The sequence below is a fragment of the Elephas maximus genome, chromosome 16, assembly GCF_024166365.1.
Source record: "Elephas maximus indicus isolate mEleMax1 chromosome 16, mEleMax1 primary haplotype, whole genome shotgun sequence".
NCBI classification, from domain to species: Eukaryota; Metazoa; Chordata; class Mammalia; order Proboscidea; family Elephantidae; genus Elephas; species Elephas maximus.
In genome coordinates this window covers 49,720,192-49,742,257 of record NC_064834.1, presented here as the reverse complement: position 1 = coordinate 49,742,257, position 22,066 = coordinate 49,720,192, and the positions used below count along the sequence as shown (strand labels likewise).

General features: G+C 45.7%; 1 protein-coding gene across 2 annotated transcripts in view; it reads left to right on the top strand.

The window, feature by feature from the left end:
• Nucleotides 1–22,066, top strand: part of CRTAC1 (cartilage acidic protein 1) — a 157,599-nt gene that overhangs the window by 5,004 nt on the left and 130,529 nt on the right. For both annotated transcript variants that reach the window (XM_049855699.1, XM_049855700.1), the window contains exon 2: nucleotides 13,382–13,581. In XM_049855699.1, coding sequence (XP_049711656.1) covers nucleotides 13,382–13,581 — 200 coding nt within the window. The remainder of the gene's footprint in view (nucleotides 1–13,381; nucleotides 13,582–22,066) is intronic.

The window sequence follows — 22,066 nt, the reverse complement described above, 5'->3', positions numbered from 1 at the left end:
ACTGGGGCAGGGCTGCTACTGGCATCTAGGGAGTGGAGGCCAGGGATGCTGCTAAGCACCCTACAATGCACAGATCAGCCCCCAACAACTGTGCATTACCTGGTCCAAAATGTCAATAGTGTTGGGCTTGAGAAACACTGGACTAGGGCATAGCAACACAGAATCACCGCATGCTAGAGGTGGGAGGGGTGTGAGGGGTCTTCGCGGCCAACTCTCCCATTCCACAGCTGACTACACTGAGGTCCAGAGAGGTGAAGGAACCAACGGCAGGATCACAGAGCAAACGAGTGGCAGAGCTGGGTCTAGAACTCAGATATGCTGTCTCCTGAGACTGACTTACCCAGACTCCCCCAGAGTAGTTGTGAAGATTAAATGTGAGCTGTGAAAACAGAAAATTACAAACAGACTATTATTAATATCGCTAAGACTATTGCTATTAATATAATTAAGAATTTGGAAGTTTGGAAAGTTCTATTTCTGGCTTTGCCACTGACTCATTGTATAATATTGGGAGAATCATGCCCCCACCCCCATGCATCTGTGTGAGTGCATATGGGGGGAGGGGCGGTATTAGCCAATAATAAGTATATCATAATCATTATCTTCAGAGAAAAATCCAAAGATCTGCCCCCCAAAATCCCTAGATACATTAAAAAAAGAAAGAAAGAAAGACATTTTCCTTGAAAGAAATCATGTTGACTTCATAAGAAGCAAAGCGTTTACTTCTTGGAAAAATTCCAGTACCCTGGCCCTGCAAGTTGGTTCCAGCCCAGGAAATCTGGTCAACATCCGGACGAGAAACTGATAGCCCTACAAATGACAAACGACTAGATTTGTCCCCACCCCCTCCGGGAAAGAGAGACGATGACTTCTCCTCCATCCTTTCTTGCTCAGCCCTCTTGGCACAGCGAAGTTCTGCAAGGAACTGCAATGAGGAATGGGAAGGTGTGTCATTAATTAGTAAAACCTTGTTTACTTAACAGACATATTCTTAAAGATCTCTTCCAAGGGACGTTTTGACATATTACTTTAATTAGCCACAGAAGAATCCTGAATCCGGAGTGCAGAATGACCCTTCTTCTTGTTTTCAGTTATTCTTATCTTTGTTTGCACCCGAAAGTATGGTGACAAGGTCACAAGATCATTGCTGGGCTCAGAGAGTGTGCCATCAACTGGAAGTTGTACTACAGGACTTCATTGTCCCTCACTTAAGCCTGTTCCTACCTGGAGGGCAGGTGCCTCCATCCTCATCCCCATCCCGCCCTGCTTTGATGAGTATCTTAAGGAGCTACCAAGTCATGTGAATCCCGAAGTGGCTCTAAGGAGAGGGGACAGGCTTGGGAGCCCGAATTTCCCCTCCTAGATGGACAGAGATGCTCTTGTAGGATTGGTGGGAACAATCTTCCTATTCAATCTCTCTTGATGTTATTCGGGAGTCCCTGGGGGATGCGAGTGGTTAGGTGCTGGCTACTAACTGAAAGGAAGGTGATTCTAATCCACCCAGAGGCACCTTGGAAGAAAGCCCTGGTGATCTGCTTCCAGAACATCAGAGCCATTGAAGACCCTGTGAGGCGCAGTTCTACTCCGCACACATGGTGTCGCCATGATCTGAAATCATCTTGGTGACAACTGGTTTGGTTTTCTTCATTGGTGTTGTTTGTATGAGGCCCATTGCTGGTCTGTCCTGCTGGTGCTCAGGATTGGGAAGTAGAAGGTCATTTGAAGTACCTCTCAGGGGACTGAGGTTACATCCCTTCCTCCTGGCCATGAGGGGGCATCATGACATATATTCTCATTCCTGGTCCTGCCAGGAACTTCCTGCGTATCCTAAGGTGGGTCCCCTAGGCTCTGGAGGCCTCCTTGTTAGTCCGTGTGATCAGAGGAGTTAGACAGACAGGCCCTTTCTAGTGCCAGCAGTGTCTATGTCTAAGTGATGTAATATTCTTCTGTACCCTGGGCTCTAAGAGCAAACTCTTTCTTGGAAATCATAATCATGCACCTTTCATCTGGCAAGTTATGTATATCCAAAGAGGCTTTTGCAGGTGGGGAAATAGACGGAGAAATCCTGCCTTGTAAGCAGCATGGGAGGAGGCACTGTGTCTTTTGTTTTTAACCATATATTCAGTGCCTAGCACAATGCTGAGGAGCCCTGGTGATGCAGTGGTTAAGAGATATGGCTGCTAACCAAAAGGTCGGCAGTTCAAATCCACCACCTGCTCCTTGGAAACAATATGGGGCAGTTCTACTCTGTCGTACAGGGTTGCTATGAGTCGGACCTGACTTAATGGCAGTGGGTAGCACAATGCTTGCTCAATAGGTGCTCAGTGAGTGAACGGATGATTAGATAAGTGCAGGTGGCCATTCTGGGCAGAGGCAGTCCTCCGTATTAAAATGCAACTCCAGGAGTCCCTGGGTGGATCAAGCGGTTAAAGCGCTCAACTACTAGCCAGAAGGTTGGTGGTTTGAACCCATCCAGAGGCACCTTGGAAGACGGGCCTGGCAATCTGCTTCCAAAAGGTCACAGCCTTGAAAACCTCATGGAGCAGCTCTACTTCGCACATCTGGGGTCACCAGGAGTTGGAATTGACTCAATGGCAACTAACCACAACAAACAGAATTAAAAGTCCAGAAAAATAAAGTGCATCTCCAAAGTGGTCTCAGTTAGTGAGGCCAGCTTTTCTTCTAGCTCCTTCTTCCCAAAGCTGGCACTTGGTAGCACCAGGGCTGTGTGAACCTCCAAAGATCCCCACCGATCGAGCAGGGCTCGAGGACCCGAGGCAAGGTCTGCCCCGTGAGATGGTGGCCAGCTCTGAGCCTTGAGCAAGGTCAGGCTTCTGCGCCTCATCGCCACCTTCTGACTGCTCCTCACTCCCCTCCTCTCCCCTTCCCACTGGCTGACTAACGCAGGAAGCTCGGTGCAGGTTTACCTTGTTTAAACTGATAGACTAGATGAAAACCTGAATTTCCACCCAAGACAAACTAAGGAGTGAATCATTGCTTCACAAAAAAGATTCTCCAGAGTATGTTTTTAAGTAGCAAGGTCCACTAATACACTTAATGTGATTTAGAGGGGAAAAAAATCTCATCCACAGACTCTTACACCTGGACGAGATTTTAGAGGTCATCCAGTGCCCCTCCACAGCCCGCCCCAGATGTTCAAATCTCCCCTGTGATACTCTCCTTCCTGCACTTTGCTGCCCAAACAAGCTTCTAAAATGCAAGTCTGATCATGACTTCAAAACATCTGCAACAATGGGACTCCGGGCTCCTTACCTTGGCTTCGCAGGCTCTGCAAGCCCCGACTGCTGCTTCCACGCAAAACTGTATCTCCAGCCTTCTGTGCCCCCTCCTCTCTCCCCACAGCCCAGACCCCAGACTCTGCACTCCAGCGGGGCGACACCTGCATTCCCCACGTGCACCGAGCTGTTGTCACATCTATGCCTTTGATCCGTAGATGCCTGTCACATGGAATGCCACTCCACTCCCATTGGAAAGCCACTACCATTTTAATCCTGAATCACGAGCTCCTGAGAGCCTTTCCTGCCTGCCCACTGCCCACCCCCGCCCCCCCCATGAGGCAGTCCCTCCCTCCTATGGGATCCATCTGGACTTTGTACCTGTTGCTATTCTGAACTTATCCCACTCTATCGTATGCCTCACCGCTGGAAGATGGTAAGCTCCTTGAGGGCAGGGACCATGCCTTAGTCATCATTTCTAACGTGGTCCCTGAGTATTCAACGTTTAAAGAATAAATGTGTATATTAAGGCATACTGAGGGATTCTGCATTTGGGAAGCAGTATTTAAAGCATCAGAGAACACCACTAGGCTCCCTAGACAAATTAGTAATAGAAGCAAGCCAATTCCTCAAAGTGTTGAAGTTCAGTGCACTCCATTCAATATCTGGCAACTACTCCTGGACGGAGAGTGCCTTCTGAGGTGTACTAATTCATTCCCGAACATTTATTAGTGGTAGCAGTAGTGTAGTTGTTGTTGCCATTACCTACCATTTATGGACTTTTATGTGCACTGTGCTTAGCACTTCACATGCATTATCTCATCTCATCCTCACAACAACCCAGGCAGTGTCAGTTCCCATTTTACAATCTGAGCAGTTTGTAATCCTTATTAAGGACCTGGAAACCCTGATGGTATAGTGGGTAAGTGCTACAGCTGCTAACCAAAAGGCTGGTGGTTCAGATCCACCAAACACTCCTTGGAAACTCTATGGGGCAGCTCTACTCTGTCCTACAGGGTTGCTATGAGTCGGAATCGACTTGATGGTAACGGATTTTTGGTTTGGTGCCTTGCACATGGAAACCCTGGTGGCGTAGTGGTTAAGAGCTGCGTCTGCTAACCAAAAGGTTGATAGTTCGAATCTACCAGGCGCTCCTCGGAAACCTGATGGGGCAGTTCTACTCTGTCTTATAGGGTCACTATGAGTTGGAATCAACTCGAAGGCAGTGGATTTGTTTGTTTGTGCCTTTCACATAAGGCTAGGAAACTCCATTTGTCCTCTCACTTTCACAGCCACCATTTCATTAGCCCCCCAGTCTCTGTGGCACATCCTAGCCTGGGTGTGCTACAAAAACCCTGAGTTTTTGTCTGCCTTTTTCTGGAGCAGGACCAAGCCTCCTCTCTGTCTGCAAAGGAAGAGTGCAGCTGCAGGCAGGTACTCAAGTCCACTCCAGCTAGCGGGAAGGAGGAGGAAGCCTTATATTTCTTGGTGCTGGGGAAGATCCATAGGACATGGCGGCCTTCAGGGGGCAGAGTGGGGAGGCAGTGTGGAAGGTCTGAGGTTTGTCCAGAGGACCAGGACAGGGGACAGGGTAGAAAAACACAGATAACTGAGGCCTTAGGATGTGGGCACCGCGAGGGCAAGGACTTTGTCTATTTTGTTCTCACAGTGCCCAGAACAGCGCCTGCCATAAAGTAGGTACATAAGAAATATATTGAATGGATGAATGGCAGCCTCCAGCATTCTCTCTCACTTGGCCACAATATTCACCTCCTTATTGGCCTCCCTGCTTCCAGCCCAGCCCTTCCAGGGCCTCCTCCATACCATCCATACCACTCTGCTGCAGGTTCTCACCAACACACCACTTCCACCCTGTCATTCCCTAGCCCTTTTGGCTCCATTACTCGTGAAGGCCTCCGTGGTCTTCTCCAGGTTCGTTAGCAGCACCCCTCCCCACCATCTCTCCTACCCTCGTCTCATGTTCCCATGTGCAGATCCTCACCCTGCTACTCAAACCTGCACTTCCCTCTGACTCGACTTGCACATGAATCCCCTCAGACTAGAGCATTCTGCACCTTGTCTCTCTGGCTAGCTCACCGCTACCTCTCCCTTAGGCCTTCCCCACCTTCCCAGGCAGAGGTGGTTCTGACCTCTACTCACTTTAAGACAAGTTTGGTGTATTGAGAGAAGCCGGCTGGTGTAGTGTCTAAGAACACCAATTCTGGGGCCAGTTTGCTTAAGGGCAAATCCTGGCTCCACCATGCACTAGCTGTGTGACCTTAGACAAGTTACTTAACCTCTCTGTGTCTTAGTTTCTTCATCTCTAAAGTAGGGAGAATAGTAGTACCTTTCTCACCTAAAGTCAGCCAGTGAAAACCTTATGGATCACAATGATCCAACCCACAACCCATCATAGGGAAACAGGAGGAGAGGAGCATGAGTGCTCCCCTGACACACAGCCTGGGGAAAAAGGGAGCAGGGCTTTAAATAGAAGGTTCTAGAAGGGCAGGTTGGGATGAAGGCTGAGTCCCCTGACCTTTGTAGTTCTCCGCTCTCTGTTTTTATTGCTCTCTTCTTCCTGATTCTCCGTGTCTAGCTAACTTCTTAGCATCCTCCAAAGTTCAGCTAAAGCACCTTGCCTCCAGGAAGCATTCCCCTGCGCCACACCTCCCCACTGCTGCGTTCCTTCCTCGACAGCACCCCACACCCACATGACCAATGTTGAGTAGCTTTCTCCCTGTGGCCTCCACCAGGCAGGACACACCCCAGCACCTAACACAATTTCAGGCTCATGGTGAGTCTGCTGCAGGAAGTGGTGTTGTGGGTGGATGTTCCAGGGCAGGTTCTGTTAGCTTTTCTCTAACTTGCTTTAGTGCCAGGGGCTCTTTTGCAGGTTTCTTGTAGATCCAGCGGCCCAGCCCAAAGGGGGCAGAGTGTCTCCAAAGCTGCCTCTCTTGTGTCTCTGCTGTCCTGCAAGGGCCTGTACTCTCAATATCTGAAGTATTTAAGCCCCTTGCCTTTGTGAGAACTTGGGGCAGTGTCCTTGGCTCTTGCAGTAATTGCTGAAGAACTTCGTGCCCTGAAAATTGCCCTGGAAGCCTCTCCCGACAGCTACCTGACCCCACACTGGAGAATACAGGTTGCTTGGTTACCAGTTTTTAGACCCAATTCAGGAAAGTCCCGAGGCCACAGAAAACTGAGTTTGGCCATAGCCAATGTCTAAAGACTAACCTAAGTACTGTTCTGTGTGAAAGGAAGGGGAACAAGGAGTGCTGCCTCCTGCCTGGCCCAGAGAGAGGTGCCTACTGTAGCTGTTTAACCCTTGCAACCTCAGCGGGTCATATTATCCTCATGTTACAGACAAGAACACTGAAGACCAGTAAGGTTAAGGAGCATGTCCAAGGTCAGAAGCTAGTGTAGGGTAGAGTTGAGATCCAAAGTCAGGTCCCTGACTCCAAGCTTTGGGTTTTAGTCTTGTTTTTGTTTTTTTCCTTCTCTCTCTTTATCCTGCTGAGGACTGTTCAAAAAGTTCACGTGTAGAGCTTTTTTTTTTTTTTTTTTTGGATTTAACAAAGAGAACTTTATTTTCTCACAGTGTAGTAGGCTACAAGTCCAAATTCAGGGCACCAGCTCCAGGGGAAGGCTATCGCTCTCTGTCGGCTCTGGAGGCAGGTCCTTGTCATCAGTCTTCCATTGGTCTGGGAACATCTCAGTGCAGGAACCTCATGTCCAAAGGATGTGTCCTGCTCCCAGTGCTGTTTCCTTGGTAGTATGAGGTTCCCCACAGAGCATTTTTGAGAAATTATTATTATTGGAAACGCTGGTGGCGTAGTGATTAAGAGCTACAGCTGCTAACCAAAAGGTCAGCCATTTGAATCCACCAGGCACACCTTGGAAACTCTATGGGGCAGTTCTACTCTGTCTTATAGGGTTGCTATGAGTCTGAAATCAACTTGACGGCAACAGGTTTGGTTTTTGGTTTGGCTTGACCCCCTCCCTCTTTAGGAGTAGCTCACATTCCTTGTCGAGGCACCTGGCACTGTGGTCATGCACCCCTCTGCCCATGCCCACCTTTGATATTTAGTCTCACCTCTTCTGTGCTGCTCTGCCCCTGGATCCCCTGCCATTGCACTTACATGAATGTTACACCTTCTTTGATTTTCTGGCTGCTCTCCTTCCTGCTGGGAGAACTCCTTGAGGGGAAGGACCAGGTTTTATTCATCTTTGTATTCTTAGAACCCACTATACCTCTTGTATATACTAGTACATATTCCTGTATAGAGTACTCTAAGTACTACTCCTGCCTGTGAGCACTGTTCACAGTACTATAGTACACAGTAGGTGCTCGATACACAAGCATTCAGGAAAACGAAAAGCTTAGCTCAACTAACTTTTCCATTCTATTTTTAACTTTTCTACATGCTCTCCCAAAAGATTCAGATGCTCACTATGGGGTGACAGAAGGTCTCCCGACCCAGCCACATAAAATGTGAGGCCGCTCCGGAGCCCACTGCCCTTCTGATTCAGGTGGAATCAGCCTGCTGTACTTTATTCCTCAAACTTTTTATCTCCCCTCTTTGACCCTCTCTGGCCAAATAGATTTTCTTTGTATACTCCAACAAGCTGGTGATGAATTTCAGTAGTAGAAACATTTTCACTTCAAATCGAATTGCACTTTACACTTCTATCTGGGGACTAGGAGTCTGGGGCAGTGGTTCTCAACCTAGACTGCCCATTAAAATAATTTAGATCCTTCTAAAAATACACAGCACCTAGGCCCCACCCCAGACCAATTAAGTCAGAAATAGGGGATGGGGCCTAAGCAGCAGTATACTCCTAAAAATTCCCTAGATGATTTCATTGGGCAGCTAATGTTTAGAACCACTGGTTTAGAGCCTTGTTACTAAAAGTGCAGCCTATAGACCAGCAGCCTTGGCATCACCTGGGAGCTTGTCAGAAACGCGAATCTCAGGCCTCACCTCAGACCTACTGAATCAGAGCTCTGCATTTTTAACAAGATCTCCAGGTGACTCGTAAGCATAATGCAGTTTGAGATGCCTTGCTTTAGGTAAAGAACAGTTTTTAACTAACTGTGTGACAAGTTGCAAGCAGTTTCTGCTGATTCACGTTATTGTTCAGACATATTCCTTCATTTATTCATTCACCAAATATTTATTGAGCTCCTACTAGGTACCAGGTCCAGGTACCATGATGGTTTCTGAAAACACATTGGGTTGCATCTCTACCTCAGCTGGAAACTTCCTGCCATGCCGGTTCTCTCTAGGCTCTGCCTTTTCATGGTACCTATCTCTTGTCTCCTTGACCTGACCTCCCTCCAGCTCTAACCCTTCCCCTCTTCTCACTTTTTTGCAAAGATTACAGTCAAAATCTCTCTTTGTCACTCTATCAATTATGATAATTTGACCTCGAGCTGAAGATGACATGTACTTTGAGTGTATAATGCTAAACTGAGCCCTGAGAAGCCCTGGGGAATGCATAGCCCTTGGTTGATTTCAGAGCCCTGGTGACACTATGGTTAAGCACTTGGCTGCTAACCAAAATGCTGGCAATTCAAATCCACCCAGGAACTCTATGGGAGAAAGACCTGGTGGTCTGCTCCTATAAAGATTATAGCCAAGGCAACCCTATGGGGTAGTTCTCCTCTGTCACATGGGGTCGCTATGAATCAGGACCAATGCGACAGCACCCAACAACAACAACAAAATTGATTTCAGCCCCTTAGATCTAGAGCAGAAGGAGGAGGTTCTTGAACCAATTTCATACATTCATTGTGGTATACAGCCTGGTTCCATGACCCCGGGAGCCCTGGCTAGAGCCTTGCTATTCAATGCATAGTTTATGAACCCATAGCAGCAGCACACTGGGGAGCTTGTTAGAAATATAGAATTAAAAAAAAAAAAAGACTGGGTTGTTTTTGGGTACCACAGATCTAGTGAATCAGAATCTGCCTTTTAACAAGACCCCCGAGTGATTCATACACATTAAAGTTTGAGAGGGACAGAAACACTGGTATAGAACAGTGTTTCTCAAATGTTGCAACATATTAGAGTCACTTGGAGAGCTTGTAAAAATCCGACGCCCAGCCGGCGTCCTATACCAATTAAATCGGAATATCTGGGATGAGACCCAGGCATCAGTACTTTTTTTAAACCCCTGGTGATTCTAGGTCCCTGGGTGGCACAAATGGTTTGCACTTGACTAGGAGCCCTGGTGGCACAGTGCTTAAGAGCTCGGTTGCTAACCAAAAGGTTACCAGTCAAATCCACCAGCTGCTCCTTGGAAACTCTATGGGGCAGTTCTACTCTGTCCTGTAGGGTCGCTATGAGTTGGATTTGACTCAATGACAACGGGTTTGGTTTGGCTTCCACTAACCTAAACGTTGGTGGCACAAACCCACTCAGCAGTGCCACAGATCTGTTTCCGTAAAGACGGCATCCAAGAAAACCCAATGGAGCAGTTCTATTCTGTAACACATGGGGTCACCATCAGTCAGAATCAACTGGCAGATTTCTGGTGTAGCCAGTGTAATCAGATTTGAGCAGTGTTTCTAATCTTTGATGTGCCTTCTAATCACCGGAAATCTTGCTAAAATGCACATTCTACTTTATTAGGTCAGGGGCAGAGCCTTGGATTCTGCATTTCTAACAAGCTCCCAGATGATGCCGATGCCCTCTCTCACCACCAGCCCCGCCCCAGGGGAGACTATCCACTGGTCTGCCCAGAGTCTTGGGGGGTGGATCGAAGGGGACACTCCCGCGCTCCCGTGCAAGTATAAGGGGGTGCCAGACGAGGTGCAGAATGACATCCCAAGGTGCCACAAATATGAAAGGTGCCTCACTGAGGCAGCTGGACAAGAGGGGGGAAGGCGTTTCTGTTGGCATGCCACGCGCTATCAACTTCTATTCATCTTGAAATTGGGGTGGTGGGCGCAATTTAGAGATTGCCCCTGGGCACTGCTACTCTCCCTACACCTCTAGGTCTGCCCGTGCCGGTTGAAATCGGGTTCGACGCTAATGATGGCTTTTTCCTCTCTGGCCGTGGCCTTGTGAGAGAAGTGCTATAGAACTCTGCTGAAAAGCCATTTTGTTCAAAATGTGTTTAATATGCTCAGAAAGGAAAATGACACAGGTTAGTCTGGGGTTTATAGATGGAGCTTGGGGAGGGGGGAACTGCTGAAGGTTTGCTTCTAAAGAAAATCCTTTAATCCATCATAGAATTTTAAAGCTGGAAGGACCTTTAAAGATCTCCTCCCAGTCCCTCATTTTAGAGAAGAAAGCTGGGACCCAATGAGGTTGTGACTTGTTCAAGGTCACCAAGCAAAATAGAGGTCAGACCATAGGTGCGTTATTTCTTTTTCATCTTGCTTCAGGTTATTTATCGGGAAATGGATAACACAGAGTAGCTACTTCTTTCATATGGCTCCTTTAATTAAAAGTTCTACCTTGCAGAGAAAAAGTAAAACTCAACAGGCGGGGTCAAGGCTCTTGCCCCCCATGGCCTTCATTAGAAAATTTCTACTAGTTAGACGCCTATTAGCCTAATAGAGCCTGCCTCCCTGGTGCCAGTGACCCAAGTTACAGGCATGGTGTCTGAAACGAACTAGCTTCTAGAAGGCATGCCCAGTGCCACTTTTCTCTTCCGTGCCCATGGCCGGCATTGTAAGCTGATCACAGCAGTCCTTTCCAGCCACTGCCAAGCAGTCGGATTTGGCTCTCAAGTTGAAACTATTTGCTGTCCCTACAGTAGAGATTATGCCTTAAAGATCCATCCCTTTTGACCTAGAGGTCCAGTGACCGTCAGATCCATGCTACATTGCAGCATGTCCACACCAGTTATTAAATGCTCTTCAGCTTCCCATTTCTCCCCAGCTGCTCATTCTCCAGTTGTGAGGTCCCTTTATCCAGTATAACGTGCTGCCTGCCAGTTGCAGAGCTCCCAGAGTGATGCATTCGCCTTTGGCGATTAAGACCACCCAGTAGAAGATGCTGTCTTGTTCAGATGTCTCAGTCATTTCGAATGTCCTCGCTCTAACAGTACAACACCCAACATGTGCCCCATGCTACAAGAGCCTCCTTCCCAGGGATGGCTCTCCGTGGGTAGTTTCTGCCATGCAGTTGGAGCCCTGGCTCTGCATCTCTCCCTGGGAAGCTGGCTGCCTCTCCGGCAAGGCATTAGGGAAACCTCGGAATCATATTTGGCTCCCAAGGTGGTGTCGGGCTCTCCATTTTGGTCACCGGGTCCTTGAACTGGAGCAGGCTCATTTGCTGGCAGGAATGTCTGTCTCCATATGAGGAGACAGTCTTCATATCTTCTTTGCTCTTCCCTTAAGACATCAGTCTCACTCAGCCTTGCTCTTGACTGCCAGACGCATTGGCAAGCCAGCAGGAAAAGTTCCATCAGGAAGAGATTTGCTGCTTTCTGAAGGCAAGAAGGTGCTGCTTTCCCTGCTGGGACTGAGCCCAGGCAGCCCCTGTGGGACTCGTTCCAGCAGAGCATCTAGAATGCTCTGTGGGTTTCAATTCCTGGTGTGCGGGCCCAGGCTCAGGGTGGTCATTTGTAGTATTTTAAGTGTCTCCCTCAGAGAGGGCAGAGGCCTCCCACCTCCTTGGCCATTCTCCTCTGTCTGTTGGGTATGTGCCACTGGCTTCCGTGGCCCCAGGCTGGTTGGCAACACCCTGAGTTATGTTAGAGACATAATAATGAATTATACAATGGATTGTACATAATTAATTTATAATAAAACACACACACAATGGTTTAATTTCTCCAAGTGAATGATGCACTGCTCGCCAGATCCTGCTGGAATGGGGCCCCTAACTGACTGCTGCCTGGTCTGGAGGTGATGGCTGGCTGCCCTGGGGAGGGACGTTGGCTCAAAGAAGCTGCCAGGTCACAGATTCCCTCCAGGCTCCTTCTGGGGTGTGTTCCCCCAGAAGGACCATCCTTCACAGCCTCACCTTGTGGTTCTAGACTTGGCTATTCGTGGGGTCTAGTCCCTACCTCTGGACTGTGTGGAGACCTGCTAGTTTCTTCTTTGTCCCAAAGTACGGAAGGGGCCTTCTTTTTCCTGGTATGTAATATGGAAAATGCCTCAAGTCTATTGTCTCCCTCTATGCGGATTAACAAGACATTTATTTACTGGGACTTACAAGAATGGTGATAGGTCCCTGCCTATACATTTTTTCAAGAAACCGTTGACCATGGTCTTCTCCCCCATAACTTAGTAATTATGGTCTACATTCATGTGGAGACTGAGGATCTCCTGCGCATTCAATAAGTTGCTCTTCTAATAATAGTTTTCATTTACTGAGCACCTACTGTGTGCCAAACACTGAGCCAAGTTCTTTACATATGTTATCTTATCCCAGATAATAGCCCTACAAAGTATGTATTTCCCAAACTAGCTAGTGAAGACGCTGAGGCTTGGAAACATCATATACCTCCCTGGAGTGGCTAGAATTCCTTCCTAAGTTTGTCTGGCTTCAGTGCCTTGTGTTTGTACTGCACCATTCTTTCCTTCATTCACTAAGTATGTATTGAGCGCCTGTTACGTGCCAGACGCTGTTCTTGCCTTGGTCTGATCAGTGAACAAATCAGACAAAGATTCTTCCCTTCACAGAGCTTACGACCTAGCAGAGGGAGACAGACAATAAATAATAAGGAAATTATACAGTACATTATAAGGTGATAGGTGCTAAGAAGAAGAAAATGCAGACCAGGGTAAGGGTGATTATGAGTGATGGGTACAGGCGGTAGTTTTAAAGGGGATGGTCAAGGCAGGTGTCGTGGAAAAGTGGCAGGCCAGGCCCCTGGGTGTCACAGGGTTTGCACTTGCTTGAGAACTGAAAATCCACCCAGCAGTGCTGCGGAAGAAAAGCCTGGTGATCTACTTCTATAAGATTACAACAGTTGGAACCCTCTACAGCACAGTTCTACGCTGAGGCACACTGAGTCACCATGAGTTGGAATCAACTCCATGGCAGCAGGCTTGGGTTTGGTTTAGGAATTGCCAAGCTCTCTGTGAACGGGGGAGAAAGGCACCACTGGGCTGACCCGGAGTAGATTTCCCTGGGGCCGCTTTGGCTATGGGGCCTTCCAGTAACGCTTATTAACTTTGGTTTCAGATGTTGGGGATGTCACTCTTCCTTCTGCTGCTGGGGCTTCTGCCCCCCACGGAGGGATCCCAGCGGGCTGAACCCATGTTCACTGCGGTCACCAACTCGGTTCTGCCCCCTGACTATGACAGCAACCCCACCCAGCTCAACTATGGTGTAGCAGTTACTGATGTGGACCATGACGGGGACTTTGAGATCGTCGTGGCGGGGTAAGTGGCTCCCACTCTGAGTTGGACAGATGTATTAGTCAGCTTTTGCTGCAACAAGGCTTATGACAAATAACTCCAAAACCCGCGGACTTAGGACCACACACACTGAGTTTTCGTTCATAGGCCTGTGGTCATCTGTGGCTCAGATGCAACCTGGCTGGGCTCAGCTGGGGTTCTGGCTTACTCTGTCCTGCCTTTTGCCAAAGCAGCGAGTTGGATGGAAGGCAGTTTGAAGGAAGGATGATTGACTCATAGGCTTTCCAGGGAGAAATTTTGAATGCTCTGCCTCAAGGCACCCTCTTCTCTTCTTATTTAAGCCCCCTTAGTTATGCATATGTTATGTATAAGTCGGAATCGACTCAACAGCAACAGTTCAGGTTAGTTATGTAAGTATTACTTCTTACCAGTGGGGTCTAGATTTTCTAAGTAGGAGGGGCTTATAGGGTGACAGTCACGATAGACGGGGATGCGCAGAGCTGCGTTCACATAGCACTTTACATAAAACTATAAAACGGTACTTGTCCTTTTAAAAGAAGGAAGATGGAAATTAAGAGAGAGAGCTAAACCTCTAAACCACACCTTGGTACCCACCATTCCTTTCTGTCCTAAGAAGCAACATTGTATAGCAAGAAAAAGCATAAGATTTGGAGTCCAAATGTCTTTAGTTCATGCCTTAGCTCTACAACTACCTAGTTAACGTGACCTTGAGTAGGTTACTTACTGAGATTCAGTTACATCATCTGTACAAAGGTGTATGGCTGTAATGCCCTATTGTCCTGAAGCTTCAGTAGGCGATTGCATGCCAGCCACTATTGATAATTCTCATTATCGAGCACTAACCTGGAGCCCTGGTGGTGCAGTGGTTAAAAGCTACAGTTGCTAACCAAAAGGTCGGCAGTTCGGCAGTTCGAATCCACGAGCCACTCCATGGAAACCCTGTGTGGCAGTTCTGCTCTGTCCTATAGGGTCACTGTGAGTTGATATTGACTTGATGGCAATGTTTTTTTTTTTTTTAAGTATGTGCCAGGCACTGTGCTAAGCCTTTCACATGCATCATCTTATTTAATCCTCTTTCTTTTTAAACATATATAGTTTTTTTTTCTTTAAATTTTATTTATCTTGTTGATATTGTTGAGAATATACACAGCAAAACATACACTGATTCAACAGTTACTACATGTACCATTTAGTGACACAGAGTACATTCTCCGAGTTGTGCAACGATTCTTACCCTTATTTAGTTCTCTTGACAACACTATGGAGTAAGTATAGTATCATCCACGTTTACAGACAGGGAAATTGGGATTCAGAGATGCTAAGTGACTTGTCCGATGTCAAGTACATAGTAAGTGAATGAGTCAAGATCAAACCCCAAGGCTTCCTAACTCTAGAGTTTCTGCCGAACTACACTGTACAAAGTTTAGTGATCACTTCAAAATCAATCAATCAATAACAGCACCATGGGGCCAGTCAGCCTCATTCTGGGAGGCCTGTGCTTTTTTGGGAGCTCTGAGCAAAGTAATGGCAGGTAACATTATTTGTAGCAGTTGCAAGTGACAGTAGAAAGCATTTTGGACTTTGAATTTGAAAGACCTGGTTTTAATATGTCCCACTCAAAAATTGTGAACCTTGTGCAAGTTATTTAACTATGCAGACCCAGTTTCTGCCAAGACAGTCTCTTACAGTTTACTTTTAAGATTTTTGTTATCATTTTGTGCCTTTCCCTGGCATCTCTCTCAAAAGCATGCTGAAGTAGCAGTCATGGGCTGCATTGCCCTCCTCTTGGCTCAGCTTTCAGCTGCAAAGATCAGAGCTGAGAGAGAAGGGCTTGCCCCCAGAAATGGTCCTGACCTGGGGCTATTTGGGAATAGGCAATATTCTGTTTTCTGTGTCTCCCTGTTCTTTCCAGGTCAAAGGGAGTGACTGACAGCCCAGACAGACCCATTATCTGAGGTCAGTTGTCCGGGTACCGTGTCTAAACACGGGCATGGCAGGTCTCCAGCCCACCCATCCTTTGACGCCAGGGAACTGTCAGCTTCTTTCTCTCTGAGTGCTTCCTTTTCAATGAAGTTCTTTTTCTCTCTCTTCCAGAGAACTCACGAAATTTGTTGCTGTGTCCTCTAGGGTAGGGAATGTAGACGAAATAGACCATCCTCTTTGTAGTCATCTTGCAGCAGGTGTGTATATCTTATCTAACTTGTTGCTTACTGAGGATCCTGCAGGACTCTGGAATCACCCTTTGGAAACAAGAGTCAGACCACCCCGGGTCTTGACCCTGGATTAACCATTTGGAAAGACCCCTTTCTCTTCTCCGAGGGAAGAGCTGAACCAGGTAGCTGCTGTCTGAAAAAGTTTGGGCTGCCGGACATTATTCTGAAAAACGCTAGTGCTCACCCTCAGCAAAGAGTAAGAGTCATGCAGAAGTCAGGGTGGCAAAATTGGGCAGCCTCTCAGCTCCAGGTCAAGCTTTTTGGCTGTTGTGAAGCATTGTGAATTCTCAGAGTGTCAGAAAGACACATTCTAATTTAAGTACCAAAATACACTCCAAAGGCAAATATAGCTTTTTGTTGTCTTCGTCTTAGGATGATTTGTCACTGTCTTCTCCCTTTAGCTGGATAACCAAGAGTTGACTATACAGACATATTTAAGTCATGACCTTTGGAGGTCATTTGGTTTACCCTTGCCTTCCAGTAAGACCACACCTATACTGTTTGAGGAGCTGTAGTGGTGCAGTGGTTAAGAGCTACGGCTGCTAACCAGAAGATCTGTAGTTTGAATCCACCAGCTGCTCCTTGGAAACCTATGGGACAGTTCTACTATGTCTTTAGGGTTGCTATGAGTTGAAATCAACTCAACAACAACAGATTTGGGTTTTTTTTGGTTATACTCTTTGAGAGTTCCACTTATTTAGAGGCTTACAAAAGAACGTGTGCAATCTTTTTGTAATCCAGCTCAATGGTTAATTATATGAAGAACCTATTTGATTAATCGAATGCTCTATGTTAGAGCTTAATACACCCATTTTCATTTAGTTTTTGTTTTGCTATTGCCTTTGAAATTATAAACCAAGTGGTCACCATCCTTTCCAATAATGACAGCTAGGATCGCTGTCCTGCCTTTCATCCCATGTGAGTGCCTTCGCACCTTTTCTGATTTTGACTCTTAACTCTATTTCATCCCCTCTGCACCCATCATGGAGTCCCTGAGTAGCCCAGACAGTTAAACACTCGAAGACTAGCTGAAAGGTTGGTAATTCCAACCTACCCACAGGCACCTTGGAAGACAGACCCTTGCGATCTGCTTCTGAAACGTCATGGCCTTGAAAATCCTGTGGAGCAGTTCTACTCTGCACACATGGGGGCCACCGTGAACTGTACTTAACTCGAAGGCAACTAACACCACCACCACCACGCGTCATATTTAACTCTGTTTCCTTCTGTGATTGTTGACTCTCCGTTTAAGAATCTTGTAGCAGGAGTTGAATTTTTTTTTAATTGAATTTGAATGTCTTTATCTGGTGCACCAGTGGTCCAACTCCTGACAGGCCTCCCTTCCTGTTATGTTATAGACCTGTCCATTATCTGGCCTGTGAAGACATTTACATTTGTAACCCCTGGTATAATGCCAGCCCTTCCGTTTATAAGGTGCCCTGTACTTGAACTTGTCTTTAGGTTTGTTGACCTTGTACCACGTCTGACTCTAGCCTTGTTGTTTTGAGTATTTACTGTTTGAATAGGTTTGTTTTGTTTTGCTTTTTTGGTATCCTCATTCTGGGTATCGATGGCATTGATTTTGAGCATGTTGCGGGTGAGTTTGTGTTGTGTTTCAGATTCTTGAGTTAATTGTGATGGAAGGCGTGTGCGTGCATCTGACTGGGAGGAGCGGCAAATGACCGCCCTTTATTCTGCAGGGGTGGGGAGGGAATGGTCAGGCTGGTGCCTCTGTGCCTCCGCATATGGAGGGTTTATCTGTTAACTGGCAGGTGCGTGATTGCAGACTGCCCACAGCCTCCTCCCTGCAGGGTGAGGGGAGAATTTGATCACTCCTGGAGATGTCTGCGCACGCATAGACCGTTGAAGTCTTTAGGACTGGTTCCCTGGGTAAATAGAAAGCCCAGTGGCTTCCCGTTTTCTCAGTGGAGCGAAATACCCAATCTATAGTCTCATGTAGTCTGGAAAGGAATTCTTGTTTCTGTCAATCTTGTACAATTCCTTTAGAGCAGCTTTTGTTTCCTGGGATATTCCCAGAGGCCTAAGATAACCCCGCTACCCTCTCAGTCTCCAACAGGAGATGTGCTCAAATGGAAAGACCGTAGTGGTTGTAAAGTTGAAATCCATGATTTAGATCAGTTTTTCTACACAAAGAGCATTCATTTGATAAAACCTTAACACATTCTTCACACTTGGAAGGGTTTCATTTAAAGGGATGCTATGTATTGTAAAGCAGTGACTTGTTTATTTTTCTTAATTTTGCAACTATATTGGGAAACTCTCTTTTTAATTTACTAAAATTAATTGAATTATTTAAAAGGCAAACCATATTCAATTACCAGATTAATCATGATCATATAGGAGATATTTTTGCTTGTATAAATAGTAACAACACTGATAAAGAATGAGATATTTACCTATGGTTAGCCAAAGCAGCACTTACGCATTTTATTATAAGCTATGTGTACCACATAGATATAGACATATACAGTAGATATAAGTAGATATAAGGTCCCTAGGTGGCGCAAACGGTTTGCACTCAACTGCTAACCTGAAGGTTGGCAGTTTGAACACTCCCAGTGGAACTGCGGAGGAGAAGGCCTGGTGATCTGCTTCTGTTAAAATTATAGCCAAGGAAACCCTATGGAGCATTTCTGCCCTGTAACACATGGGTTGCCATGAATCAGAATAAACTTGATGGCAACAAATAACAACAACAACAAATAGATAGCTATATGTAGTGTACATATAAATATATTTAAAAGTATGTGGTATATATAACTACGTGCATACACACACACATGCTTTTAACAAAATAGGAATAAATATTTTTGAACTTTCAGTATGAACTGTTGCTTTGTAAAATACATTTAATAGATTCAGTCATTGATTTTGACATTAACTTAAAATGTTAGATTATCCATTCAGTTTCTAGCCCTCTTGTTTTCACAAAAATGTATTTTACTTTGAATTACACTTAAATTTTTATTGCAAAAAAAGTATGCAATATAGATGAAGTGAAAACCTGTCTTTACTAACTCTCCACCTCTACTTTAAGCCCATCCTAGTCCCCTCCCAGAACGCACACACGAACACACGCAGGTGGTTGTTGTTGTGGCACCGCCGAATTGGTTCCAACTAATAGTGACCCTACGTACAACAGAACGAAACACTGCCCAGTCCTGTGCCATGCTTTTTAACATATATATATATGTATGTATGTATGTATACCCTGTAAACCCGCTGCTCTCAAGTCGATTCTGGTTCATAGCAACCCTATAGGACAGAGTAGAAGCTTCCCTGTAGAGCTCCATATATGTATATATATGTGTGTGTGTTGTTGCTAGGTGCTGTCATGTCAGTTCCAATTCGTAGTGACCCCATGTGCAACAGAATGAAACACTGCCCAGTCCTACATCATCTTCACATTCGTTGTTATGTTTGAACCTATTTTTGCAGCCACTGTGTCAGTCCATCTTGTTGAGGGTGCTCCTTTTTTCACTGACCCTCCACTTTACCAAGCATGATGTCCTTCTCCAGGTTCTGATCCCTCCTCATAACATGTCCAAAGTACAGAGACAAAGTCTCACCATCCTTGCTTCCAAGGAGCACTGTGGATGTATTTCTTCCAAGACAGACTTGTTCGTCCTTCTGGCATAGTATATTTAGCATTCTTTGGTGACACCATAATTCAAAGACATCAGTTCTTCGTCAGTCTTCCTTATTCACTGTCCAGCTTTCACGTGCATTTGAGGCGATTTTATGTATACGTATTTTTTTACAAGACTACATACTTTGTAAATAAATAAACATGTGTATATTATATATTTATTTACAAAATACATAGTCTTTTGAGGACTCAAACTGATACATATTGTTCCAAAACTTCCTTTTTTTGCTTAATAATATGTTCATTGTTCAAATGTATAGATCTAGCTTATTAAAAAAAAAGGTTGCGTAGTATGGATGTACCATATTCATTTTGACATCCCTCAGGATTGAATCTGTTTCTAATCGCTGACCATTGCAAACAAGACTGGAGCACACATTCTTATACACACATGCAAATATTTCTCTCAGATAACTACCAAGAAGCGGAAATGCTGGGTCAAGGATAGGTACATTTTAAATCTTAGTAGATATTGCTAAGTTGTCTCTAATCTCAATCTCCTACTCATTCATAGCTGAGAAATAAAAGCTAAGCTCGTGATTATTCCATTCAACAGCTCTTCGAGCACCTACTACAGGTCCAGCCACATGTGCTCCAGGGGCTGACGTTTATCAATTTATATTTAACAATTCCAAGGCAGAAAAAGGGGCTTACTCTGTACCTGCAAAAGAAGCTGCTGCTGTTAAAAACTGGCTTGAGGAACTTCAGTACTTTCTGATTCAAACTGCTAAAAGACTTCCTCTAAAGCCTCCCCTGCAAAAACATGTATTTCTAAAATAGGTCACCCTTAACCCTGAGATTCATTGTCGTTGGTATCCTGGAAGAATGATTGCGAGGTGCCAGGTCTTCTGCTGTGGTTAAGCATGGACTGTCCCTGATTTTGAATACTAATAAGACCTGAGTCGGAGCTGGAGCTAGGACTTTTTAACCCATTCTTACAGCTTTTCTAAAAAGGCTACTCAGGCATTCAGCAATGCATGCCAGGTTTGCCAGAGATGTCCCATGGGTCCATAGCTGCATCTGTTTCTCCTTCTCCCCAGCCCTGTGCAAACCCTACCCTGGCCCCCAAATCAAGACCCTCCTGACCAGCTTAGAGGTGATTACCCTAGTCACACACACATACACACACACACACCAAATCAAGACCCTCCTGACCAACTTAGAGGTGATTACCCCAGCCACACACACACAAACACATACACACACACACAATCAAAACCCCCCTGACCAGCTTAGAGGTGATTGATTACACTAGTCTTATACACACACACACACAGACACACACACCAAGGCTGTAAGTAGGTATGGTAGGCAGAATAATGTCCCCCAAAGATGTCCACATCTTAATTTCAGGAGCCTATGAGTTTGTTACCTTACGTGGCAAAAGGGACTTTGCAGATGTGATTAAGTTAGGGACCTTGAAGTTGGGCACATGATCCTGGATTATCCAGGTGAATCTAATGTAATCACAAGGGTCCTTTAAAGTGCAAAGAGGTAGGCAGAAGAGGAGGCCAGAGGGATGCGATCTGAGAAGGACTCAACCCGCCATTACTAGCTTTGAGGATGGAGAAAGGGGCTGTGAGCCAAGGACCATGGGCAGCCTCTAGAAGGGAGAAAAGTAAGGAAGCAGATTCACCCATGGAGTGTCTAGAAGGCAGTGCAGCCCTGCCGACACCTTCATTTTAGCCCAGTGAGATCGACGTCAGGCTTATAACATGCATAACTGTAAGATAATAAATTTATTTCTTTTAGTCTACTAAGTTTGTAGTAATTCTGTTACAGCAGCAACAAGAAACTAATACAGTCGTTAGGAAGGATAGCCACTACCTCAGAGAGTTTTAACAGTATTATGTTTATAATTTCACAACAATAAAAGAAACATACCCACAACAAAAGTTATTCTTTAAAAGAACATATTTAAAATAAATACACCACCAGTAAAAGTATTATTTTTTAATCAGTATCAATCCCTGTCATAGGAACATGTACCGTTTTGGAAACAATCCCTACAAGCATGCTTTATTCCTTGGTGACCACCCAAATTAATTCACCCTGCACTGCACTGTCTGATACTGTATGCAGTGGGGTGATTGGAGGGGGGTGGAATTCAGAGTTTTAAACGTCTCGCTGTCCTTGGTAGGGACAAACATACCCACACTGTCTGAGGATCAGCATCACCAGGGAGATGCAAGCATTCCAAGAGGTTGGAGGTGGTAGGAGCACCTCTGCCTGGGAATCACAGAAACTTTGGAGATGGCATTTGCCTTGAATGGAGAGGCAGGAGGTGGACGTTTTAACAAGGGGGCAGTGGCTCTCCAAGTTGAAGATAGCTTTCAGCTTATTTGAATTTTTTTATTATTTGGTTTTAACAAAAAAACGTTTTTCACAAAGTAGTGAAAAGTATTTATAAAAAGCCATTCAAAAATAGTAATATAATTAAGACACTAAAATTGCCTCTGCTGAAAAAGGCAAAGCTACTTTTAGTAGCCTGAATTCCACATCCATTCAGAAGATAGATGTATGCCCTGTCTCCGGCGATTCTCCCTAAAGCGTCTCTTCTCCCCAGTTTTCAGAGCGGTAGGCTGGCCTGAAGGCCCTGTTTGTC